Source organism: Zalophus californianus, chromosome 12 (genome assembly GCF_009762305.2).
Source record: "Zalophus californianus isolate mZalCal1 chromosome 12, mZalCal1.pri.v2, whole genome shotgun sequence".
Classification (NCBI taxonomy): Eukaryota; Metazoa; Chordata; class Mammalia; order Carnivora; family Otariidae; genus Zalophus; species Zalophus californianus.
Genome location: NC_045606.1, coordinates 533,038 through 559,822, shown reverse-complemented (window position 1 = coordinate 559,822; position 26,785 = coordinate 533,038). Strand labels below are relative to the sequence as shown.

Below are 26,785 nucleotides of genomic sequence, written 5' to 3'. Positions count from 1 at the left end.
CGGCCGCCATCCCACCAGGGCTGGAGGACCCAAGCTGCAGGGAGCATAAAGGACACACAGGGAAGAGATCCCAAGCAGGCTTCAAGGACGAGGGACCAGGTGTGGCCTAGAGGATGGGGTGGTCATCAGCTCCTATGTCCTCACCCTGGCCTTTCCCTGAGTCTCCCAGGAGGCCAAGGACGGTGTGCTGTGGGCTCAAGATGGTGGGGCTCTTGTGAAGAGGGGCCATGGAGCCCCTGGGGCCCTGCTGGCATGGCTGGTGCCCCGGCAGAGGTCAGAGGAGCTGTGTGGTCTTCCAGGGGCGCAGACCGGCTGGGGAGCAGGGGAGGCTCAGAAGCGGGGTGCACCAGGCACAACAGGGCCGAGCAGCGAGGGGCTGCCTCCCAGGCAGGGTGGGGAGGCCTGGGTCAGCCTCTTCTGGGGGCAGGGGCGGGGCCGGACAGAAAGGAGGACACACAGACAGGCCCAAGGGTAACTTCGTTTATGGGTCAAGCCAAATGCAATGCAAAGTTGTTTTGTTCTTTTTTTTAACCAAAATAAATAAATCAGATCTGTCCCTGTGACGGATGAGGGAAGCCACCCCTCTCCTCCAGCTGCCTGTCGGCCCTGGCATTCCTCTCCCCTCCCGACCAGCTGTGGCGTGGCGGCATAGAGAAGAACCCTTCCGTCTCCACGGTGTCGGAGTGGGCCAGCCTGCCGGGCGGGTGGGCAGCAGCCTGGCCTGAGCCCTGAGCCCCAGGTGGGTGAAACCTGCACGGCCTCCACCCGTGGTCCGGGACCCTCTCGAGGGGTGGGAGTGGACACTGCAGAGAGCGGACCTGCCCTCTCTGTACCAGGCCGGGCACAGGCCCCCCTCCTGCCAGCCGCCCCAAGCAGTGCCACGGCTCTATGCACAGGGAGAGTCCCACCAGAGCCCAGCCCACCCCGTGAAGTCTGGACAGCGACGGCTCCCTCTGAGGGGCCTGGGGCTCGGGCTGGGAAGAGGCGGCCACCTTGTCCAGGTGCAGCAGCCCCCGTGCTGGGCGACCAGGACGGCTGGTACCTGGGAGGCCGCACGAGGCTGGTCCTGCGGGGGCAGCGGGAGGGCTGGGGCACAGCTGACCCTCCCAGGACACCTGCAGGGGCTCCCTCTCCTCCTGCTCCCTGCGGCCTCCACGAAGGGTGCTCAGCCGCACGGAAGTCACAGCGCCTGGGGGCCTCTGGCCTGGGGGAGCAGCCAAGCGCATGGGGGACAGCAGCCTAATGGGTAAGCGGGAGAGGGGAGGGCGGTGCAGCAGACGGGCAGAGGTGCGGGCAGCGCTGAGGCACTATTCTTTAGTTGAGAAGCGAGGGGCGGCCGTGGCTGTGGAGGGCAGCGGCCCAGGCGGCGTCTACGAGAAGTTCTTGAAGGCGTCCAGGTCGAAGGCCGTGTCCAGGAGGCGCTGTAGCTCCGTGAGGTGGGTCTTCTTGTTGCCGGTGGCTGGAGCGGCGGCGGGGTCCCGGCCGGCATACCTGAGGGGGTGACAGCGGGGGTGAGGGTCAAGCCGCGGACGGCCCCGCCCCCGTGGCTGTCCGGGCCCCCACGCACCACACGGGCTTGGCGCGGCTGATGGTGGTCCGCAGCCTGGGCTTCACGTAGTCATAGTAGCCCTGGTTCTTGTGCTCTTCCTGGCACCAGCCCAGCTCGGCGTTGGGGTACTTCTGCACCTCCCGCAGCAGGAGGTCGAAGGGGAATGGGGAGAGCTGTGGACAGAGCAAGGGGTGCGGTCAGGAGGGAGCAAAGAGCGACCCTGGGGGGATGCTCCAGAAGCTCTGAGGAGACTCGGGGGCTCCGGCTGCGCACTGCCTGCCCTCACCTGTTCGATCCTCGTGATGGCCACCTGCTCCGCCATGCCCCGTGCCTTCCGCTCCCGGGTGAGGTCATAGTACACCTTGCCCGTACAGAACAGAAGTCTCTTGACGTTTTCTGGGTTCTGGGCTGCAAGGCCATCTTCTGGGATGACCCGCTGGAAGTGGGTTCCTATGAGAGAATCCCCACGGCTGGGGTTGTCTCAGGACTTGGCGGAGGACACCCGGGGCCCTCCCGCTGCTGCCGTGCACAAGTGGGGCCCCCAAGGCAGGGCCATGACACGGGCAGACGCCTCAATACACAGCTGCCAACGTGCACCAGCCCCGGATGCCGCCGAATCCATCCAGACCAAGAGAGCCTTGAGAAGCACATCGTGCACAGTGCACAGTAGGCCAAGGCCAGCTGCAGACTGCAAGTGACACCAGTTCCTTCTTCCAAACAGCCCATCCTGGACATCCAGGGCAACGGAGTCTGATCACTCTGCTCAGGCTCCCCCCGAGTTTACAAACACTGAAGCCTTCCGCACAGATCCCCACTGTCAGCGCCGGGCCCCACAAGGGGAACGAGCTGCCTTCCGGAAGCGACGCCCAGCAAAGGGTCTCCCCTGGTGATGTGCACCCCGCCACATACGCACGTCCGTGCCACAGAGGAACACTGCCCCCACAGGATAAAGGCCAGATATGAAAGGCCCACAGCAAACATTATACTCAGTGACGCGAGACTGAGCTTCTCCTCTAAGATCAGGAACAAGATGGGGAGGCTCACGTCACCGCTCGCATCCAGCCTCGCACTGGAAGTCCCAGCCAGAGCAGCTGGGGGAGAAGATAAAAGACCTCTAAATTGGAAAGGAAGAGATAAAATTATCTGTGTGTGGATGACATGATCTCATACGTAGAAAACCCCCAAATTAGAATGAACAAACTCAGCAAAGTTGCGGGATAAAAAAATCAACACTTAGAGCACAGATGCATTTCTGCACACTAACGACGACCGATCCAAACACAAATAAGAAACTCCATTTGCCACAGCATCAAAAGGAATAAAATACTGAAGAATAAATGAAGACAGGGAAAACTTGCACACCGAAAACTGCAAGGCGTTGCTGGAAGAAATAAAAGACACGAGCCAAAGGAACAGTGTGTGTGTTCACCCGCAGGCAGGCCTGCTTGCTGCTGCTATCACATCCACGGTCCCCAAAGTGATTTACAGATTTAGTCCGACCAAAAGCCCAGTGATGTATTCTGCAGACATCGAGAAATCCATCCTAAAATTCGTGGAATTGCAAAGGCCCCTGAGTAGGCAGAGCGATCCTAGAACAGGAGAGCGAGGCTGCGGAAGGCCCAGTTCCTGACTTCAGAACCCGGCACGGAGACGTGCAGACTGCGGACACACAGCCCATCTAGACCGTTCAGTGGGGAAAGGGAGGGAGTCTTCCCAGCAAATGCTGGGAAAACTGGACGTCCACGTGCAGAGGAAGGACCCTCATGCCACACACGAAAATTAACCCAAAATGTGCTAAAGACTTTAACATATGAGCCACCATGATAAAACTCTTAGAAGAAAACAGGGCAAACGCTTCACAACAGCGGATGTGGTAGTGATTTCCTGGAAGTGACGTCAACGGTGCCAGTAACAAAAGAGAAAGATAGACTTCATGAAATTTTAAACATTTTGTGCATCAAGAGACAACATATGGGGGGGGTGGCACCTGGTGGCTCAGTCGGTGAAGCGTCTGCCTTTGGCTCATGTCATGATCCCAGAGTCCTGGGACAGAGTCCTGTGTCAGGCTCCCTGCTCAGAGGGGAGTCTGCTTCTCCCTCTCCTTCTGCCCCTCCCCCTCACTCACTCGCTTGCTCCCTCCCTCTCATAAATAAATAAAATCTTAAAAAAAAAAAAGAGAGCCCACAGAATGGGAGAAAAGAGCTGCAAGTCATCTACCTGATGCTGGATTAGTACCCAGCATATAGAAAGAAGTTCTAAAATTTAACAACAATGCAAACAACCCGACAAAATCAGGCGAGGGACTGAACAGACACTTCTCCAAAGCAGATGCATGAGAAGAGGCTCACCATCACTCATGAGTAGGTAAATGCAAATCAAAACCCCAACAAGGGGTCCTACTTCATGGGCGGTAGGATGGCTGTTATAAACAAAAACCAAGGGCTGACACAAATGTGGACAAGCTGGAACCCTCACCATTGTAGGTGGGGAAATAGAAAGGCACAGCTGCTGGGGAAAATAGTACAGAGGTTCCTCAAAAACCTAAAAACAGAATCACCCTGCGACCCTGTAGTTCCACCTCTGGGGATATACCCAAACCAAGAGATATCCGCACACCCATGCTCACAGCAGCATCGTTCACAATCGCTCCAGAGTGTAAGCAACCAGTGTCCACTGATGGACAGAAGCCAAATGGTTCATCGACACGCTGGAATCTTAATCAGCCTTAAAGCGGGAAGGGTTCTGACACCTGCTATGACGTGGGGCAAGGAGCAGACATAGGAGGACACCTGCCGCACACCCGCACATACACGTGGGGCCTCTGACGGCTGGGACCAGAGACAGAAAGCGGGAGCTCTGGAGGTGGCCGCAGAGCTGTGTGAGCGTGCTTAATGCTCAGGAGCTGCACAGGTGAAAACACCTATGTTTTAACTTTTATGTGTATTTCACCGTAATAATGATAAATGGGAAAACGAACCAACCAAGGAGGGCTTCACCTTGACTGCTGACTAAGGGGGCTCCACGGCTGGGAGGAGGTGGGCTCCCCTGGCCCAGTGAGCCCGGGGACACGGGGCCGCTCCGTGCTGTGTCCGCTGCCTACAGTCCAGGAGGGGATCTCAACGCTGTGGGCCTCACTGCACGCCCTGTGGGAGCAGCGGCCGGGCAACAGGTGCACCGTGAGCTCAGACTCGCTTCCCCGCCTCTAAAGGAGGCCTGGGGCGCACCCAGGTGAAGGCCGCAGACCCGGGTGGGGCGCAAGACACACCTAAGCACCTCACAAGCAAGCTCCGACCTGTGGGCGGCCGTGTTCGCTGGTCTTCATCCAATGACCAAAACGGTGGCAAGGACCACGGTGAGATGCTCAGGTATAGGCCCCAAGCCCCAGAGAGCAACAGCCTGCCCCACACCCACCTGAGAGCATCTCATCGAAGCTGGTTCTGGCCTCGGGGTGCCGCAGCAAGGACTTGGGGGTGAAGATGATTAGCTGGAAGAGAAGCACAGGCCCGCGACGGATCAGGCCCCACGGGTTCTGGAAGGAAGCCCACAGCACGGCGAGGGCGGCCCCTGCACGTCTCCAGGCTGGGGACCTGGTACTGCACTCCCAGCTCCGCGGGCAGGAGGGGCCGGGACGATGCTGCTTCCCGTGCAGCTGCATGTGCACTCCTCCGGGACGTGTCCCAGCCTGCTGAGCCCCGGTGCCCCTACCCTGGACCTGGGAGAGAGACCCCAGCCTCTCTGGGGTCCCCACCCAGGGCCAGGGCTGTCTAGACCTGTGGGCCTTTCACACACCCTTCTACTCACCATTCCACGCCCTGCCCGGGAGCCTGCTGGCGGGGACCCTGCGCAGCCCTCGTCCATGCTCGGAGCCCCACCGCCCGCCACCCGCGCACACAGCTACCCTCCCACTGGGCAGGGATGCCCCCAACTAACCGGCTTCCGGAAGGGCAGGAGAATCTGACGCCGCAGCACGTGGAAGAAGTTGCCGGGAGTGGAGCAGTTAACGACAACCCAGTTGCAGTCATACAGCTGGTTTATGTCGAAGTTGGCTTCCTCCAGGTTCTGCAGCTCGAGGGAGAGGCCGGGGGCCGGCCGACTGAGCCCCTGCCGCAGGGCTGCCCCAGCTGCCACCGGGGACCCTGGCAGGAGCTCACACGGCAGGGTCTCTGTCCCACTCCATCCCTCCCGCTCCTCTGAGAGCACGGCCACACCTGGACCTCGGGTCTACCTACAGCCCAGTCTAATTTGCTTTAGAAACCGACTCCCGGTTACCCTGTGCCAAGTCATAATGCTCCACTGAACCCAGCCCAGAGGTGCCCGAGTTCTTTCCTCTAAGACGTCTGCCCGAGCCCAGTGCAGACAGCTGCTCCTCACGTGGCAGGAGGGGGACCCTCACTTCGGGGGGCCAGCAGGAGCCGCCCACCCGTCACCCCCGAGGCCTGGGCGCGGAGCCGCGGTGGCTGTGTGGGGCAGCCGCTCTGCTCACCGGCAGGACATCCGGATCATCATTGCACATCTGCAGGAACCGCTCCGGCCGGGCGGAGGAATGTTCTGGGCCCTGGAACCACACACAAATTACGGTTCGGGAGGTCTGCAGAGGTGGGAGGTGCACTTGCCACATCTCTTCCTTAATGGACTTGGGTCACTTCTGGTCTGAAAAACGCCGAGTTGCACTGACCCCACTAGTGCTTCAACCCCCTGCCCGCCCCCAGAGCGTGGAGGGGCCCACACCCCAGCTCTGCACGGTTTCTAACCCCTGGTTCTGAGATGGTCTCCCACAGGGCCTCTGCAGCAAAGTGAGCAGGGGCGTCTGAAACAGGGCAGCCTGTGCCGGCACCCCTGCTCCTCACCAGAGGTGGAGCAGGACTGACACCTGCCCTCAGAGACGGGGGCGCACCACACTGCGCCGTGCCAGCTTCTGGGGCCGGGGGTGGGGTGGGGGGCTCACCATGCCCTCCATGCCATGGGGCAGCAGCAGCACGATGCCGTTCTGCCGGACCCACTTGGCCTGTCCCGGGCAGATGAACTGGTCGATGATGCACTGGGCCGTGTTGTGGAAGTCCCCAAACTGGGCCTCCCAGAGGACCAGGGCGTTGGGGCTGGCCATGGCAAAGCCCAGCTCAAAGCCTGCAGGGCGAGGAGGCGGGACAGGAGCAGAGTGAGTCAGCGGGCGGGCGGGGAGGGGGCTGTGGCGGGCCAGGCAGCAGGGAGCAGGGCCTGTGGGCCAGGGCACTCACCCAGGACCCCGTACTCAGACAGCGAGCTGTTGCACACGGTGTAGGGGGCCTGGTTGGGCCAGAGGTGGTTCATGGGGATGCAGGTCTTCTTGTCCACATTCTGGTCATGGAGCACGTGGTGGCGGTGGCTGAGGCACAACAGCACAGATTAGGAAGCACAGCGCCTGCGCTCCGCCCCGACACGCAGACCCAAGAGGGAGCCGCTTCTCCCAGAAGTGTCCACGTCAGAGCAGGGGAAGGCTGCTTCCGGGCCGACACAGGATTATCTTCTTGAGAAACGCCGAAGCCCTCCCTTTCTGCCTGCCGCGCTTCGCGGTGCCGCCAGAACCCCGAGAGCGTTACCTAAAGGTGCCGCGCTCCACATCCTGGCCGCTCAGCCGGATATGGATGCCCTCCTTCAGGAGCGAGCCGAATGCCATGTACTCCGCCAGAGCCCAGTCCACGGTCCTGTTCTTCACCAGCTCCCCGCGGGTCTTCAGGATGCGGCTCAGCCCTGCGCAGACACGGTGCTCACCAGCCGCCCGGCACGCCCGCTCGTGACGAGAGCAGCACCTCAGTGGCCTGGCCAGCAGCCGTGATGTCCCACCCTGTCCTCCACCACGGGGCCTGCCCCGTGCTGGAGAGAAGTCCACGGACATGGCCCAACACTTCCACAGGTCAGTGGGCGTCCTCACCTCCATGGATGGTGAAGTTCTCCACGGGCACGGAGCTGGCCACATTCCCGATGTGCGTCAGGATGTCCTCCGTCAGGCCCGTGGAGGGGCAGGTCATGCTCCTCGGCTGCCCGTCCAGCGTGAAGAAGCCTAAGACAGGAGGACAAGCTGACACACAGCTGCCACTCTTCCGGGAGCCAACTGGGGCCCGAAGGGTGTGTGGTGGGGGCGGGGGAGAGGTGCCCAGGTGATGTCCCTGGCTCACCGGGCCAGGGGGAATCCAGCCAGTGCTTGATGTGCAGGATCTTCTCATCCTTGGACCTGGTGAAGGCCTCCTCACAGATCTTGTCGTACTTGGAGATTTCCTCCTGGAGGGTCGGGCACAGCACAGCTGTCGGGGGGTGCTCTGCACAGGCCGCCCCCCCAGCCCGTCACGTGCACAACCGCTCTGAGGCCCACGAGAAGCCTGCTGTGTCATCGTCTCTGCCCCTGCATTCTTCGCCACATCTGCTGGCTGCAGGCCTGCTCGGAGTCGGAGCCCCGTCCCCGCCTGGCCCCTCTCTACCCTTCCCGAGTCAGAGCCGGGGACACACCTCGTACTCAGGCTGGTTGACCACGCCCTGGGACACCAGCAGCTCAGCGTACTTCTGCAGCACGGGCTTCTGCTTGCGGATCTGCTTGTACATGAGGGGCTGCGTGAACATGGGCTCGTCCATCTCGTTGTGGCCGTTGCGCCGGTAACACACCTGGACACAGCAGGGACACATCGGCGTCAGGGACCCAGCAGCACCTGCCTGCTCTCCTGCACAGCACCCCAGTGTACCTCCTCTACCATCTAGACCTCCTTCGCAGCAGTCGCTGTTACAGGAGATGAAACGAGTGACTTGGGGACACCCTGGCACAAGACCCCAGGCTGGGGCCTCAGAAGTCCTGGGGAGGGGCAGCCAGGTGACCCCGGAAAGGCCTGTGGATGCTGGCAGGTCCACTGTGTGTGGGACCCTGTGTGGGGAGCAATGTGGTGAGCCCGCCCCTCCTCTCCCAGCCACAGATGGAAGCCACTCACCAGGTCCACCACCACGTCCTTGTGGAAGGTGCTCCGCCACTCGGCCGCCACCTTGCACACGTACATGACGGCCTCTGGGTCGTCCGAGTTCACGTGGAAAATGGGGGCATTCACAACGCGGGCCACGTCAGTGGGGTAGGGCGAGGAGCGGGCCATGCGCGGGTCCGTGGTGAAGCCGATCTGCAAGGGACATGCTGCTGGGCAGGGCTGGGCACTGGCGGTGGGGGGTGGGGGTGGAGTGGAGCGCCACTAGCTGGTGGCCACCCGGCCAAGCCTGCCCTCCTGAGTCCCCAAGCGGCTATTCAGGTTTTTCTTTTCTTTCTTTTTTTTTTAATTTTAAGATTATTTATTTGATGGAGAGAGAGTGCTCAAGCAGGGGCAGAGGGAAAGACAGAAGCAGACTCCCCGCTGAGCAGGGAGCCTGACTCAGGACTCGATCCCAGGACCCTGGGATCACGATTTGAGCCAAAGGCAGATAGATGCTTAACCATCTGAGCCACCCAGGAGCCACTGGGTTTTTTTTTTTTTTATTGTTTTGTTGTTTCCTATTCTGCAAACAAATTTTATACATGTTCAACACATACAGTTTGGAAAACAATACAAAAAATTTAAAGTTAATTTAAACCAAGTTCTGTGTCTTTCCACTACCTACAGTGTATATATTTTTATGTTTTTCTTTGCCCATATACATGTAATATATATTTGAACCTTTGGACGCTGTTCTATAACTCAGCAGTTTGTTCACTTAACATGATGAGCTAACATTATGAGCACTGTTTCTTGGAAAGGAAAATTTAAGGCCTTCACGATAGTCCTTACTTTGTCGATGTACGAAAAAGTCTATATTCATAATTTTGTAACCTACATTTCCTATTGACTTCCATGAAATACTTCACACCACACACACTGTGATAATACCACAGCAGTCACGCCTGAGCTCCCAGAACATGACCCACCTCTGCTGCAGTGGGGCCTTCACGGACCGTACAATACACACTATCTTCTTGGGCTTGTCCCTACTTCACAGTTTTGATACAATTTCAGACTTGAGAAAGTTGAAAGAATAACACAAAGAATTCCCACAGAGTCTTTACCTAGATTTGCCACCTGTCACTTGTTTCCTTTTGCGGTCCACGCTCTTTCCCTGACGAGCGTGTGCAGGGCCTTCACGGACCGTACAATACACACTATCTTCTTGGGCTTGTCCCTACTTCACAGTTTTGATACAATTTCAGACTTGAGAAAGTTGAAAGAATAACACAAAGAATTCCCACAGAGTCTTTACCTAGATTTGCCACCTGTCACTTGTTTCCTTTTGCGGTCCACGCTCTTTCCCTGACGAGCGTGTGCACACTGCTCTTCCCTGGCCGTGCAGGGCTAAGTTGCAGGGAGTCCCCATTTGCTAAAACAGGGATGCTTCCCGACCAGCCTGACCAATTCCATGTCCCAGCGTGTGTCACCTGACCCACTGTCTCCACACACGCTCTGTCTGCCTCGTGATGCCTGCCCGACCTTTCTGCCCCAGCCCAGTGTCCAATCCAGTACCCTGTGTCCTCTCTCGTCTCCCTTAATCTGGAAGGCTGCCCGCCTTCCTTGGTTTTCACGGCACTGGCGTCTGTCCACTCTCCCGCTGGTGGACACATTCCCACACAGGTTTGCTCCAGCGGACACTGAGTGCACCCGCGAAGGGAGCACTGAGCTGTAGGCCGCCAACGCCAGTGGACTGCTGTCAGACGTGGGGGTGCCCCTCACGCTCCGGCCAGCAGCAAGTGAGTGCCCTGTACCGCCTCGCCCCAGACTCTGACCATTTCTCTGGGATGTTAAATGTTTTCGTGATCATACAGCACTGCTTCCTATGACTTTGCCAAAATGTATGCCGAGACTTCTGGTGTCGGACACGTGGCTTCCTTACTACTTTTCAAAGTAGTACAATTACGGTTTTGACAAACACAGACAAATATTGAGCATCTGACAGCTTCCTCAGGAGAGAATTTCAGAAGGTCAAATCCTAGGTGCGGTCTCAGAGCAACAGGAACGTCAGGGAAGCAGCACCTCTTCTCCTGCTACAGATGTCACGGGCCTGACCCCCATGGCAGGTCATGATCTGTGGCGTCCAAGTCGGTGAAGAGATTAAAGATAACTCAAGCAGAACCAGAGATCTGACGAAGTCTGGGAATTCGAACCGCTTTTACGTAATCTCTTGAACACGTTGCCTAAAGAACAGATCAGAAATGGTCAGGAACCGATGAGAACATTAAAGAACGATGTACCAGGGAGAATTCTGATGAACACGTCTTGAACAATCTCATCGTCCCATCCAGGTCTCCTCATTTAGGGAAACGAGTGTAGGGAACTGTGAGTAGGTGGTCACGATATGCACGTTGTTTCTAGAACCTCACGGGACGTGTGCTGCTTTGACAAGTTGAGACCTCGGTCTGCCGGCTGCCCTCCAAATATCCACCACTGCTACCAACTTCTGTGTCTTCGAGCACATGTGGATGTGCGCGCACACACGTGTGGACATGGACACGCACATGGACATAGGGAGACAGGTGTGTGTACACACTGCTCTCTACTTCCCTCCACTTAATAGATCTTGTGGATCATTCAACAGTCTTCTAAATAGTTTCACTGCAGTTAACTCACACGGTGCCTACTTACGGGCCAGGCACTACTCTGAGCATTTTACATATATTGATTTTCATGAGTTAATTCATTTAAGTCTTATAACACACATATGGGTACACCGTAAATTATTTAACCAGCTCCCTATTGACCTAGTGATGAAAATTCTGGCTTCTGGTCTTGGTGCAGCAGTGAGGTCTTCAAAGACAGCTCTTGGTGGACATCCGGCAGGGTGTACCAGGGGGAAGACCCCACTAAGTGGAGCTGCTGGTGTCAGCGCCAGAGACCCCAAAGCCAAATGTTTACTCTCGTCATCCCTGGCTGGAGCCCTGTTTCCTCCAACCCTGAAGCTGGTCCCTGGGTGGAGCCGATCTGATTGCTGGAAGGTCTTCCTGTCACTCAACCGAGATCTGCTTCCTGGTAGCTGCTACCCACTGGTGCTGGCGCTGCCATCACACTCCTGCTGCACGAGTCCCTGATTTTGATAAAACAGCTCTCATGCTTCCAGGGGTCTTCCAGCTTCCTGGGTCACTCCCGGTATGGTAGTTTCCAGACCCTGTGCCGTCCTGTGACACTCGTCCCTGGACACGGTCTCACTTAAGTGCCACCAAAATGCTTCACATTCTGTCACAAGAAGCTTGACAAACCCATAGCTTACCTATATACTGTATTTGTGTAATGTGATCCTTACGCTAGAATGTTATTAAATGTTATATTGCAAAGAAGGAAGGTTTCAAATCAGTGATCTAAGAAACCAGAGAGAGGAGGTTAAATTAAATCCAAAGCAAGTAGAAGGAAAGGGCTAACAAAGAACAGAATCTATGAACTAAAAAACAGGGAAATGCAGAAAACGCAACGAAACCAAACCTATTCCTTTGAAAGCAACAGCAAATCCACAGCCAGACCAACTACAAAAAAAAAAAAAGAGAAAAAACCTGAATTATCAGGAGTGAGAGAAGGGCCCTCAGTATAGCCACTTCAGAACAAACGGGACACCTGGATAGTCTTATATTTACTAAAGAAACAGAATTTATACTTAAAACAACAAATGTTCTCATAGGGACTTCCACTTCTGCAAGGTGGAGATGAACTTTTCCCTATTCCTCCCGCCAAGGGCAGCTAGCACCCCAGGACGTCGTACGCAGCACAAACACGACACTTTGACGGCAGACAGAAGAAGGCAGACCAGCCAGGGGCCTTGGGTTCCAAGGAATGACTCTGACAGATCCCAGCACCGTCTGTCTCCTCCCGTGCCCCAGCTTGGGCGCTAGAGAGGCGGGTAAGCGCAGACGCACCAGCAGGAACAGACGAGGAAAAGCTAGAGGACCAAGAACAAGAAACTGAAAATACAACATTTCTTTTTTCTAAAAATTAATACTGTTCTATTTTTGAGATTTTTAAATTTTGAACTATTTATTTATTCTAAAGTAATCTCCACCCCAACGTAGGGCTTGGACTCCTGACCCTGAGATCAAGAGTCACATGCTCTGCCCACTGAGCCACCCAAGCGCCTCTAGGAGCCAACATTTTTATTTTATTTTATTTTTAAAGATTTTATTTATTTGAGAGAAAGAATGAGAGAGAGAGAGAGAGCACATGGGAGGGGAGAGGGTCAGAGGGAGAAGCAGACTCCCTGCCGAGCAGGGAGCCCGATGCGGGACTCGATCCCGGGACTCCAGGATCATGACCTGAGCCGAAGGCAGTGGCTTAACCAACTGAGCCACCCAGGCGCCCTAGGAGCCAACATTTTTAGATTAATAACCACCCTGCCAGCTCACGGCCTTCCCCACCCCCACCAACAAAGGCTGGGGTGGGGAGTCCAGACCAGCGGCAATGAGCTGATTAGGCACCCACCCCCTCCTTGGTGCCAGTGGAGGCCATGTGGGGAGCAGCACACCACAGCCCCTGTGCTACCCTGCCTGCCCTCCCCTCCCTGGGTCATGGAAGATACGGGTGGGGAACCTGGACTCCCACCCCCAACTGAGATGCCCAGGAGGTGAGTCCTAACAGAAGATTTAAGTGAGATCTGAGTCTCAACACAAAGCCCAAGATGTCCTGGTTTCATTTGAAAACCAACAACTGGACAAACCTCAGGTTGAATGAGAAAAGCGATCATCAGAAGCCAACACCAAGATGACACGGATGTTAGAATTATCTGACAAAGACATTAAAAAAGACGTCATAAAAATGCTTCGATGAAAATTATGAACATGCCTTAAACACATGAAAAAATAAAAACTCTCAGCAAAGACATAAAAGAAAAGAAATGAGAATGAAGTGAAAAGTTTAGAACTGAAACATAAAAAAATGGTGGGGGCATCTGGGTGGCTCAGTCAGTTGAGCGTCCTGTTCTTGATTTTGGGTCAGGTCACGATCTCAGCGTCATGGGATTGAGCCCTGCGTCAGGCTCTATGCTGAGTGTAGGAGTCTGCTTGAGATTCTCTCTTTCTCCCTCTGCCTCTCCACCCTACTCGTGCTCTCTCTCTCTCTTTAAAAAAACAAAAACAAACAAAAAACTGGGGGGAAAAACCCAAATGGAGATCTCTATAGCAGAACGGGGGCAGAGAGGAAAGAACCTGTGACCTTGAGGTCACCCTGAATCTCAACAAATGGAGAGCCTGACGGGCATGTGAGGCTGTAACAACAGGTCTGACGTTGGTGCCACTGGAGACCCAGAAACAGGAGACGTGGGGCTGAATAAATATCTGAAATAAGAAATAGCATCTGTAGGAGTAAATGTAGCCGAGGAGATGAGAGAACTGTCCTCTGAAAACTGTAACATGTTGACGAAAGAAAGTGAAGATGACACAGACAAATGGAAAGACATACCATGCTCATGGATTGGAAAAATTAAAATTAAAATGTCCACACTGCCCAAAGCAATCTACAGATTCAACACAATCCCTACCAAAATACCAGGGGCATTTTCCACAGAAATAGAGCAACAAATCCTAAAATGTACATGGAACCACAAGACCATGAATAGCCACAGCTGTGCTGAGAAAGAAGAGAGCTGGAGGTGTCACGCTGCCTGACTGCAAACGATACTGCAAAGCCATAGCAACCCACACAGTGTGGTGCTGGCACAAAAACAGACACACAGACCAGAGGTACAGAACAAAGGGCCCAGAAACAAACCCATGCCTACGTGGCCAATTAAGTCATGAGAAAGGAGCCAAAAATATACAATGAGGAAATCACAGTCTCTTCCACAAGTGGTGTTGGGAAAACTGGACGGCCACATGCAGAAGAATGGGACTGGACCACATTCTTACACCATCCACAAAAATAAACTCAAAATGGATTAAAGACTTGAACGTAAGACCTTTTACTCCCAGGAGAAAACACAGGCATAATAAGCTCCTGGACCAGTGTTTGTGATTTTTGGGATCTGACACCAAAAGCAAAGATAAACCAGTGGGATTATGTCAAACTAAAAAGCTTCTGCACAGCAAAGGAAACGATTGACGATGAAAAGGCAGCCTATGGGATGGGAGAAAATATCTGCAACTTGTATGTCTGATTAGGGATTCATACCCAAAATATATGACGAACTGATACAACTCAGCAAAAACCAAACAATCCAATTAAAAATAGGCAGAGGGCCCGAATAGAAACTTTTCCAAAGAAGATATCCAGATGCCCAAAAGACACCTGAAAAGATGCTCCACATCACTCATCATCAGGGAAATGCAAATCAAAACCACAATGAGATATCACCTCACACCTGCCAAAATGGCTAAATCAACAACACCAGAAACAACAGGTGTTGGTGAGGATGCGGAGAAAGGGAGCCCCTCATGCACTGAGGGTGGGAATGCCACCTCTGGAAAACAGTATGGAGGTTCCTCAAAAAGTTAAAAATGGAAATACCATGTGATCCAGTAATTCCACTTCTGGGTATTTATCCTAAGAAAATAAAATCGCTAACTCAAAAAGATACATGCACCCCTATGTTTACTGCAGCATTGTCTACAATAGGCCAAGTATCCACCAACGGACGAATGGATGAAGACGTGGTGTACAGATATACAATGGAGTATTATTCAGAAATCAGAGAAGGAAATCTTCCGTCTGTGACAACACGTACGGACCTGGAGGGCATTACACTAAGTGAAATAAGGCAAAGACAAATACTTTATGATCTCATTTGTATGTGGAGCCTAAAACAAGAAAAAACCCAAACTCACAGACACAAGAGGACATACTGGTGGTTGCCAGAGGTGAGGGGTGGGGAGCATGGGTGAAAGGGGTGAAGGTGGCTTAAAAAAAAAAAGAAATAATGTTTGAAAATCCCCCAAGTGTGTCAAAAGCTGTAAATTTACAGATTTGAGAAGCTGAATGATGCCAAGTCACTTGGGCAGGGGAAAGATCATCTTCTCCGCAGGCAGTGTCCGCGTCTAACAGAATGAAGCTCCTTCCTTGCCCCACATGCAGAAGGTAACACCAGGGGGTCACAGACATTAAGAGCTTCGAGGAAAACATAGGAGTCAGAAAACAAAACTTTTGTGCTTCCAAAGACATCAAGAAAGTGAAAAACCCACAGAGAGAAAATATTTGCAAATCATATACCTGATAAAGGGCTCGTATCCACACTGTATGGAGAATTCTTACAACTCAATAATAAAAAGACAATCTAATTTAAAAACAGGCAGAAGAGGGGCGCCTGGGTGGCTCAGTCAGTTAAGCGCCTGCCTTCGGCTCAGGTCATGATCCTGGGGTCCTGGGATCGAGTCCCGCATCGGGCTCCCTGCTCGGCAGGGAGCCTGCTTCTCCCTTTGCTTGCTTCTCCCTCTGCCTCTCTCGCTGTCTCTTTCTCTCTCAAATAAAAATCTTTTAAAAAAAATTAAAAAAAGTAAAAACGGGCAGAAGATCTTTGCAGACATTTCTCCAAAGAAGACAGACATACAGAAGGCCAATAGACACATGTGCAGATGCTCAACGTCATCAGTCACTAGGGAAATGCAAACCGAAACCAGTTCGCACCGACTTGGCGACAAGAGAAAGGAGACAAGAATGAGCATCGTGAGGAGGAGGGAGGACTGGAACCTCACGCGCTGCTGGCAGCTCAAACGGTGCAGCCACCTTGGAAAACAGCCTGGTGGGTCCTCACAGGGGTACACAGAGCTACCACGTGACCCCATAATTCCACTCCCGGGTACATGCCACACAGACACCTGTGCCCAGAGCAGCATCACATCACATTAACAGCCAAGAGGTATAAATAACTCAAACGTCCCTCACCTGATAAATGGGGGAATGAAACACGCCAGAGCCATATACCAGATATCGCATGGGCATTAAAGGGAGAAAGTCCCGATTATGATATGACTAACAGCTGCTTAGGGCTGGGAAGGACAGGGCAGGGGCGTGATGGCTAAGGGACGCAGAATTTCTTGAGATGATAAAATGTTCTACAACTGGGGTGGAAGCTGTGTTGTCTGTGAAGACACTAAAAGCGGCTCCATTGTATGCTGTGAGTGGGCAAAGTGTGTGGTGTGTGAATTAGATCTCAGGAAAGCTGTTAAAACAAACAGAGAAGAGCTGAGCAAACCCCAAACAGGCTGATCCCAAAGACATCCATGCCAAGGCACATCTCATCGAGCTTCTGGAAATGGAAGACAAAGAGAAAGAGCCTTCCCGTAAAGAAAACTCTAGGCCCAGAGGTCTCCTACTGGCAGATTCCACTGACCGCTTACAGAGGAAGTTAACACCAGTCCTACACAGACTTGTCCAGAAAACAGAGCAGGAGGGAGCAGTCTCCCACCTACTTGATGAGGTTGGCACGACCCCGACACCAACACCAACCCCAGGCAGACGCGACAAGAACACATGAGCGCAGACACAGGACTCCACACTCAGGATGGAATCCGCCACCACCAAACCACAGGGTCATCTTAATAGACGCAGAAAAGCATCTGACAAAAACCACCATCCATTTGTGATAAATACCATCCACGAATCAGGAACAGAAGGGAGCTCCCTTAGCCTGCAAAGGACACTGCAGAAAACCTTCAGTAAGTACTATAGTGAAAGGCCAAGACCGAATGCTTTTCTCCTAAATCAGGAATGAGGACGGGCTGCCCACGCTGCCCACTTGCGCACCGTGCTGGCCACACAGTAGGCTGAGAAACAGTAATACAAGGCACTTATCTACAAGTGTTGGAAAGGAAGAAACAAAACCATCTCTTGTTGAGACAGGACTGTTTATACAAGATTCCACAGCATCACAACCAAATTACTAAAAGTGAGTTTAATCAGGTTGTGGGGTACAAAACGCAAAACTGAATTCTATTTCTACATCCTGCTAACAATCGGAAATTGAAATTTTTAAAAAGTATCATTTATAATGGCCCCCAAACAATCAAATACTTAGGAGTAAGCCTCACAAAACGTGCAGGATCTGTAGGCTGAGAGCTATAAAATACCTATGAGAGAAAAAAAAATCAAAATAATTCAGACTTATTGTATTGTCAGATCAGAAGGCTCAGTACTGTGAAGGCTGCAATTCTTCCCAAATGGACATATACTGATTCCACAGACTTTTAATCAAAATACCAGCGGCAAGTGACAGAATCGCTACAACTCTGAGAAGTAACAAAGTTGGAGGACTCACGCCAGTTTCCAGACTGACGGCAGAGCCAGGGCCATCAAGGGGGTGTGGTGTCGGCCGAATGGACAGACACACATCAGTGGAGAAGAACAGACCCGCAGACGCGTGGTCAATTCATTTCCAGGAAAAACAGTCCTTTCAACAGATTGTCCTGAAACAAGGGATATCGATATCCCTTTCCAAACTCCAAATGCAGCACAGACTTACACACAAAACGTGAAACTGTGAAACTTCCAGCAGCTGGAGGGGAATCTTTGTGACCTCGGTCAGGCAAACTTTCCTTAGACCTGGCATCAAAAACATGATCCGTAAAAGCGATAAAATCATAAATCGGACTTCACCAGCATAAAAAATTCCCGGTCTGTGAAAGATAATGGTAGGAGAACGAAGATAAGCCAAAGAATGGGACGAAACCTTTGGAAACACATCTTTGGTATAAGGGATTTGCATCCAGAAAGTATAAGGATTCTCGAGTTTTAGCAATAAAACCAGCAGCCTCCCCGGAGCCCCCTTCCGCAGAGAACACGTGTGGTAGCTGGTATGTACCGGACGCCCCCGTCTTTAGCCTTTAGGAGAAGGAAGAGTGAACCACATGCGACACTGCAGGCCGTCAGATCTGACAACACCCAGGTTAGTAAGGCCGACGGCCTCATTCACTGCAGATGGCGCGGGCGTTCCGGGTAAAGTCCCCCAGACAGTTATTGTGGATGTGGTAATCTCACGGAGTGAGAAACTGACGTGCATGCCAAAATCTGTCTGTGAACCTTTACAGTGACTTCAGTCCTCACTGCCAAGCTGGGAATGATTCAAATTCCTACACACCGTGGCGACTGACTATGCCACTGAGAACCACGCAGAGGCTGGAGGAGCCGACCCCAATGAACACGGGTGCACGTAGAGCAGTGTCGCCGGGGGGGTGCAGCCAGCACTGCAGGTCTCTGTTCACCGACTGCGGTGGGCAGGGAGAGGACAGCGTGTACCCGCGTGCACCTGTCCCGGACCGGAGGAGTGCACGCTGGCACGGCTGGACTCTACCATACAGAAAGGACAGCAATAAAGAGCTCATCTAATTCCCGTGTCTACATTGAGTGCTGCTGGACGCCTCCCGAGACTGGGCTGAGAATCTGGTCAGGCCTTTTCCCGGGACTAGAGCCTGTTCCCTAGGACAAAATGTTGCTGGTGTCCGGCAGCTCTCCTATTTGCCAGGATCCCGAAGAAGTTACCTTTTACGGTCTCCTGGGACAGGGTTCACCTCAGTCTGGAAATAACTGGAAAATTCTACCCAGATTCTAGTGAGCTACCCTGTGTCTTGGGCTTCCAGTCACTCTGACCTCGTCTGTCCTTCCGCCAGAGTGAAGACTGCTCTCCTGTTAGCACGGCAGCCCCAACCCACAAGCAAGGAGTCTACTCCGTTCTTGGTCGTCTGTTCAGAATATACTGCAGTGACGGGTTTTTTGTGGGTTTCTAGACCTTTCGGTGTCTTTGACATTTTTTCAAAATTCTTCCTGATAACCGTTCTTTGAAACAAAGCACATCGAATACTGACTCTCAGGCAAACTATTCACTCTCTGCTCCAGCTTCTCTTCTGGAGAACCGGAACGATTCTACCTAGGGCACGAGTGGCCGCGGTAGGAGCTACGGTGCATGCCTAGTTTGGCGCCTAGCACACGGTAGGTCATACCGAACGTTATGTTCGTGCCAGACCTCTCACGTTTCGAGCTCTCCGGCAGAATGGCCGCCGCGTCGACTTCGATGTTTACGCTCTTCCTGCTCCCTCCCTGCGCCCCGCGGGGGCAGCTGCAACTGTCCCTGCTTCCTCTAAGCACCACCCCCACCACCATAGAACAAATTACCTGTGCAGATGAAGCTATCCCGTCTCTCCACTGCTCCTCTCCTTCCAGTGGCCTCCTCATGCATGTGGGGCCCGACAGAAGCTGGCCGATGGCCGTGCGCTGACCAAACTCAGTGCAGATGCCCTCATCCCCTTCCTTGGACACAGGGACCCCTTCCCTGCCTGGGTCCAATGGTCCCCGTCATTTGCCTACTGGACCAACAATCTGCATTTAGAGATCAAACCCTCGGGGAAACTCGTGCTGCTTATGGCACCCGCAGGCCCCCAGGCCGCACCGAACCGCAAGCTCCGAGGCAGCGGGGAACACGCTGTCTCTCTGCTGTAATCTAGAGCAGCCCCTGCACACAGAGGCCCCAGAGTCTCTGTCACAGGACAGTTCACACAGGCTGGCGACAGGCAACGGGAGTAAGACATGGCAGGGATACGTCAGAACTGGGCCGAAATATCCCCTCACAAGAATGTTCATCACAGCATTACTTAGAACAGTGAGAAATGAGAATCCCAGAAGTCTCACAACGTGGCGACATGTTTTATGAAGCAACCTATGACAGATATTTCCATTAAAATTAGTATCTTAAGGGGCGCCTGGGTGGCTCAGTGAGGCGTCTGCCTCTGGCTCAGGTCATGATCTCAGGGTCCGGGGATCGAGTCCCGCGTCGGGCTCCCCGCTCAATGGGGAGTCTGCTTCTCCCTCTGCTCCCCCGCCCCCTGCTTGTACACACACGCGTGCTCTAAGAAAAAAAATTACAATCTTTAAAATTAATATTTTAAGAGTATATAAGGACATGAAATAATGAGATGAGTAAGAAATGGGTAGAACACCGTGTACAAAACCTCAGTTTCTTCAATAAGAACAGCCATCTATATGCTTGTGGGGCTGGAAGAAAATATTCCAAGGTAACGTCACTGTCTTAAATACCATCATCAAAATCTCTCCTTTTTTAAAAAACGTTTCCTGCGTTGTCCACATCTTTCATAAAAGACATATCTTTATAACGAGAGAACTGTCCTAAATAACTGAGACGTGTCACTCTACGTTAGACGGCTGTGAGCACAGAGCCCTCAGGAGGAAGTCTGTGGCCTCTGTGGTCCCGGGGCCCCGGTTACCTGGTTGTTGACGACCACGTGGACGGTGCCGTGAGTCGTGTAGGAGGGCAGGTCGCTCAGGTGGAAGGTCTCATACACGATGCCCTGGCCGGCAAAGGCGGCGTCTCCGTGCAGAAGGATAGACATGACCTGCAGACGTGCAAAGGAGACCCCAAATGCAACACAGCCCCACCCACCACGGCCACAAGGCCACACCAGAGACTGAGTCACAATCTGCTTTTCCAAAAATAATGCATTTTGAGATCATTTCAAACTTAGAAACAAAAACAAAGTGGCAGGAGAACATATGACCCCCAGGCCCCGCCTGGGCCCTGCCTTGCGCCATTGGCACACCTGCCACTCGGCCACCGTCTGCTGCAGAGCCTACAGACACCATGCTGGACACGGCCTGTGGGACCCTCCTGGTAGGAGGGCAACGCTGGCCAGGGTCTGCCCTGGGGGGGGGGGGCAGCCCACTGCCTCTCCTGTCTCCACGGCCCGGACAGGCCTTCGTGACCACACCCACAAATGGCGCACTGCACACCGGGAGGCGCCCCAGCTGGCCTGCCCCACGCCAGCAGGCCTCCCTGTGCTCCTGGACAGTGTCTCCCTCCCACTCACTATTCCCCCTCGGTCATGAGAACCTCTGTCTGCTCCTTACTAGCCCCCGCCCGGCAGCAGCAGCAGTAGCCTCTCCTGGGTGCTGCTAGGTGTCCCTCCTAAAGGAATCTGCAGGTGTTCTGCAAGAGCCTCCCCTTCTTGCCTTTTATTTGCATTCATGTGTGCTCACGGTTCCTATTCTATTCAGTCAGCCGTAACTGACTTCTATCACACTGTGCGGCTCCCATCGTCCCCGTCCCACATTCAGCGTGGGGACCCCGTGTCATCTGGACGGTGGCCCCCGCACAGCCTGGAAGGAGACACTTCTCCAGGAGCCTGCTTGCAGGGATGGCCAGGGAGACCAGCCTGCGCACACAGGTGATGCTCAGTGTCTGTGTCCACGGGAGAACGCGATGCTGTCGTGCGCAACCCAACTCTGTTAAGCGCCATCCTCCCTCTGCATCCACGGACACCTCCCGCACTGCGAGACACTGCTCCCGCTGCCCCTGCTCCCGGAAGCCCTTGTGTGTCCCCTGCCAGGAGGGGAGGGTCTACCGTGTCCTTTCCGGGGACAAAATGGAACCCTGCGTGTCCTGCCTCTGGCCGCAGGGATGCTCACTGGGACAGGTTTATGCAGGGGCCTCCTCGGAGGAGCAGGTAGGAAGGCCACGGGGAGTCTTGCCAGAGCCTTCTCTGCACACGCTCGGCCTCCCGCTGTCGGGCACTTTGGGCAGCCTCCCGTCTGGACCTCCTGGGGAAGCCACACTGGGGCCCTCGCCGAGGCTCCCTCAGTGCGGTGCTTGGTGCTGACACCATGGGGCCTGCCGCTCCTTGTGTCTGATGGCACCCCAGTGAGCGGGCCGCCCTCCTGCACCGGGGGCTGCTTCCCCACAAACACCCCAGGGCCCAACCGGGTCAGGCCCCGTCTTCTCCCAGGTCACAGAATAACCCTGGTCCGTGTACAGAGAGTACATAAGTTTTCTGAAATGTGGAAGGTCACATAACAGACTCCAGCTCTCTTGAGTTTTCAGTTTAACAGAAATCAGCTAATTGCTGGGGGTTCTGGACAAGCAGCAGGGAGAACAGGCATGAAGGACTGTGGGGTCTGGATCCACGGCTGGGGGCGGGCGAGGGTCGGAGTGGCTCCTACACAGAGGTGGGTGCTCCAGGGGTGGGCTTTGTGCACCAGGAAAGAGCCCTCCTGAAAATGAGTGCCTGGTGAGCACATGGGGCTAACCAGCCTGTCCTGGCCTCCTGTCTCATGGTGGGACTGATGGCTGCCATCACCTGGAGCATGCTCAACGTCCTTCGGCTTTCACCTAGTGACTTGTTGCTTTCCAGGACGTGTCCAGCACTCCGAGCGAGCACTGCTCGAGAGGCTTTTTGTCTCACTTACAAATGAGGACATCGCACAGACTTTCCTGCAATCTCGTTCCCCAACCTGGCTCCACATGTTGTGTCCTAGCCGAAGACGACGGGAGTGCTAGAGGTCCTGGTGACCACCACCACCCCCTGCAGCCACCGTGTCATTGCTGCTCCCAGGGCCCGCCCGGGAGGCCCCCGTCCACCTGGAGCATGACCTTTACATTCTGACATGCTCCCCGCTCCCCGTGGGCCAGGCCCTTTCTCTGCGAGGGCGGGGGTGCCCGTCAGTGCAGGAACCACTTCCAGCCCCGATGCCATGCCTGGCCCAGACCCATCACCGCTGACCCATTGCCGCTGACGGCAGTTTCCCGGGTCACTCTCCGAGCGCAGAACTAGCAGACCCATGGTAGTTAGAATTATGGAACTTCAAATAAGCTAACGCCTGGCTCCACCTCTAGAGAGTCTGCCTCCTCTAAGGGCACCCCCAGGCCAGTGCACCCCGCTCTGCCCCCAGCACCCCAATCTACCTGCACCTCACCCGCGTCTTTCACCTCCAGAGAAGGTTCTTATTTGCAAGCCTGGCTTCACTCCAGGTGTGATGACGGGAGTGCCCCACCCCCTGCCCGGCTCTGGAACTCACGACCTGGGAGGGAGCACCTCTGGAGGTGCGACTGGGTCACTATCTAGGACTCTGCCCAAGTCTGTTCAGAATACTTTGTTTGAATCCCGAGGTGGAAGACATGACTGGGGCTCGGAGCCCGTCCCGGACACTGTGGCCTCAAGGCTGCCCTGGCCGGCCCCCACGACCTTACCTTCTTCCCTTCTGTGTCCCCACAGTAGAACTGCTCCGCCTTCGTCTTGCCCATCACCACGGGGTCGGCGGCCTCAAGGTGGGAAGGGTTCGCCACCAGTGACAGGGTTATGTTCCTGTCGGTCACGCGGTTGATCCGCCGGTGGTACATCCCCAGGTGGTATTTCACGTCCCCAGAACCCTGACACACAAACATGGGGCTTTATCCTTGGAGGGCGGGAGATGCTCAGGCTTCATGACGCCTCTGCTCTGTGCTATTTCTATTCCCAGAACCCCCATTCCTGCAGGTGTGGGAAGGTTTTCCCCCAGATGGCTCCCATCCATGGCTACGGGAGAAGGGCCTTGCCCCCAGTGGGAGGCCTGTGAGCCGGTGCCCACCACCTGTGTGACGGTGTGGAGGCCCCCGGCCTGCTGAGGGCACAGCTGTCCTGAGCGACAAGTGGAGCTGAGGGTCTTGGGTGGGTTTCTCGAGAAGAAACCAGGTGCCTCACCTCATCAGCGGCTTCCAGCTTGGAATCGAACTGACAGAAAATCTGTTCCAGCTCCTTCCTGATTACGTTGGCAAGCACGTTGAGCCGCCCCCTGGGACACAGAGGGGGGTGAGCCCGAGGCCACGGCAGTGCGAGGAGGGCAGGTGGAAAACAGGCCCGTGGGGAGCGCTCTGCCCTCAGCCTTGGCTGGGGCCCCACACGGTGGTGGTGGGGTCTGCGGGGACGGTCACCAGGACGGCGGGCGCGTACCTGTGGGGCATCCCCATGATCACGTAGTCCACCCCGTTCTCACTGGACTTGTCGATGATGGTCTTGAGCGCAGGGATCAGCACCTCACATCCTTCCAGACCGAAGCGCTTCTCAGACGACCACTTTCGCTGCAGGAAATCCTCAAACCTGGCCAGGGACCACGTCACGTGGGCCAGTGCCACTTCCAGGGCCGTGGCATCCCACACTCCCGTGGAGAGATGGCACAGCACGATGCCCAGCCCTGCCCCCTCCCCGCACAGCCCGCACCTGGTGGACCGCACGAGCCTGGCCAGCAGGGTCCGCTTCTCCTCACTGGTGAACTGCATGACCCCGGGCGTCTCGAACTTCTGCCGGATCCACTGGCACTGCTCTAGGTCGTTGATGAACATGAACTCCACCCCGATGTGCTGACAGTAGGCCATCTGTACACACACACACACACACACACCCCCGTCAAGGGTTGCTCACCCCAGGGGATCGACTGCCTATCCAGCCAGAAAGCTGGCGGGAACGGGGGCTTCCCTTTCAAAGCCTGCGGAGCCAGCTGGGACCCGGGGAGGAGATGGGGTTGGTGCCAGGCCTGGGCCTGCAGCCTCCTCACTCCCAGCAGGCCCACAAGACGCTTCCGTGGGTCACACAGCCCAGCGAGCAGGGAGGGGACAGCGAGAACCGAACCGTGAGGCCAAGGCGCTTTCCTTTGTGGCAGGAAAATGGAGGCCCCAGCCAGGGGATGGATGATTCTGGGAAGCCAGATTCCCTGACCTCAAGGTTAGACCGTGGCCAGCGCCACGAGAAAGGGACTGTGCTGCTGGTGGGTGACAGAGCTCGGTGGCCACTTAAGATTTGCAGGTGTTTGGATTTTAAATTCTGCTTTTAGTAAGTGAGCCCTCTTGGGAAGGCTGGGTCCTACAGAAGTGTGACTGCACACATTACAAAACAGAAGGCCCTGAACAGAGCAGGTGTATGCCATCCCTGGCACTCCCGTTACAGCTGGGAAGGAGGCCGTGTGTCCTGTGGGAAGCACAGGCTCAGTGGAAAGGAAGCTGGAGTGGGAGAGGACAGGAAGGCCACACGAGTGCTCGGCCGCAGGGTGGGGGCCTTTGCAGGGGCCCATGCCTTCCTGAGGCAGGTGACCTGGGCCCCTCTTCTGCCTCCACCCACCAGCCGTCCAGGGTGACAGCAAACCCCAAATCAGCACCAGAGTTAAAGAAGGAAGCACCCTGATATGGCATAGGGAGGTTTTATAAACCCCAAAACCATCTCCAGCAGCCACACTGTCCAAGCACTCAGACTGCCAGGCTCTGCTCAGAGGGTCCGTCTGTGCTCCGTTGGTTTTCATGACAGACATGGAATCGGCTGGCAAGGTGCAGTGCGGGGGTGTGCCCTTCAGAGCAGGGGTGGGCATCTCTGCACGTAGCTCCACGATTACAAACAGAGGAAAGTCTGCCTGAGCTCACAGTAACCACCAGGCACTACACGCGCCATCATCCTGGCCAGGAGAGGAGGATCTCGCCAAAGGACCAAGAGGAAGCGGAGCTGGGAAGGGCCTGGGTTCTTCTATGACAACATCTCAGGTGACAAACCGGGAGCAAGAAGCCTGGGGGATGGGCCTGCTGGGCTGTCCTCGCTGACTTCCTGGCTTCAGAGTCAGCAACAGCCCCTGCTTCTGCCTGAGCTTCACGGTCCCAGATCCACTGAGCCACAGAACCACTCGGCCCAACTGGAGTGTCTTGTTAACAGGAACCCTCCTCCATCAGCTTAAAAAAGGTTTTCCTGGGGCCTGAATCTGAGCTGCAAGGCCAGGATGGAGGGGAATGAGACGCAGGGGAGAGCAGAGGGAGGTGGAAGGGAGTGGGGAGGAGAAGGGACCGAGGGAGGACAGGAGGAGAGGCAGGGGGAGAGAAGGGATGGGAATGGGGGGGGGAGGGAGGGGAAGGGAGGGGGCAGGGGGAGGGGGAGGGAGGGGAAGTGAGAGGGCAGGGGGAGGGAGGGAGGGAGGGAGGGGGGAGGGAGGGGGGGGAGAGGGGAAGGGAGGGGGCAGGGGGAGGGGAAGGGGAGGGGGCAGGGGAAGGGAGGGAGGGGAGGGGAAGTGAGGGGGCAGGGGGAGGGAGGGAGGGAGGGAGGGGGAGGGAGGGGGAGAGGGGAAGGGAGGGGGCAGGGGGGAGGGGAGGGAGGGGAAGTGAGAGGGCAGGGGGAGGGAGGGAGGGCAGGGGAGGGAGGGAGGGGGGAAGTGAGAGGGCAGAGGGAGAGGGAGGGGGCAGGGGAGGGAGGGAGGGGGAGGAGAGGGCATGGGAGGGAGGAGGGGGCAGGGAGGGAGGAGGGAGGGGGGAAGTGAGAGGCAGGGGGAGGGAGGGGGGGGAAGTGAGAGGGCAGGGGGAGGGAGGGAGGGAGGGGGAGGGAGGGGGAGAGGGGAAGGGAGGGGGCAGGGGGAGGGGGAGGAGGGGAAGTGAGAGGGCAGAGGGAGGGAGGGAGGGGGCAGGGGAGGGAGGGAGGGGGAGGGAGAGGGCAGGGGAGGGAGGGGGGCAGGGGAGGGAGGGAGGGAGGGGGGGAAGTGAGAGGGCAGGGGGAGGGAGGGAGGGAGGGGGCAGGGGAGG

The 26,785-nt window shown here is 55.4% G+C and overlaps 1 protein-coding gene across 3 annotated transcripts in view; it reads right to left on the bottom strand.

Annotated features, from left to right (window-relative positions):
- Positions 1–465: 465 nt before the first annotated feature.
- Positions 466–26,785, bottom strand: part of OGDH (oxoglutarate dehydrogenase) — a 70,406-nt gene continuing 44,086 nt past the window's right edge. For all 3 annotated transcript variants that reach the window (XM_027573215.1, XM_027573214.1, XM_027573216.1), the window contains 18 exons: positions 24,459–24,613; positions 24,192–24,338; positions 23,943–24,033; positions 23,453–23,632; positions 20,697–20,825; positions 8,500–8,679; positions 8,030–8,182; positions 7,702–7,804; positions 7,458–7,586; positions 7,126–7,276; positions 6,784–6,911; positions 6,495–6,673; positions 6,033–6,104; positions 5,480–5,608; positions 4,961–5,033; positions 1,836–1,999; positions 1,568–1,722; positions 466–1,491 (listed from right to left, as the gene is read on the bottom strand). In XM_027573215.1, coding sequence (XP_027429016.1) covers positions 1,371–1,491; positions 1,568–1,722; positions 1,836–1,999; positions 4,961–5,033; positions 5,480–5,608; positions 6,033–6,104; positions 6,495–6,673; positions 6,784–6,911; positions 7,126–7,276; positions 7,458–7,586; positions 7,702–7,804; positions 8,030–8,182; positions 8,500–8,679; positions 20,697–20,825; positions 23,453–23,632; positions 23,943–24,033; positions 24,192–24,338; positions 24,459–24,613 — 2,439 coding nt within the window. In that variant the 3' untranslated portion in view covers positions 466–1,370. The remainder of the gene's footprint in view (positions 1,492–1,567; positions 1,723–1,835; positions 2,000–4,960; positions 5,034–5,479; positions 5,609–6,032; positions 6,105–6,494; positions 6,674–6,783; positions 6,912–7,125; positions 7,277–7,457; positions 7,587–7,701; positions 7,805–8,029; positions 8,183–8,499; positions 8,680–20,696; positions 20,826–23,452; positions 23,633–23,942; positions 24,034–24,191; positions 24,339–24,458; positions 24,614–26,785) is intronic.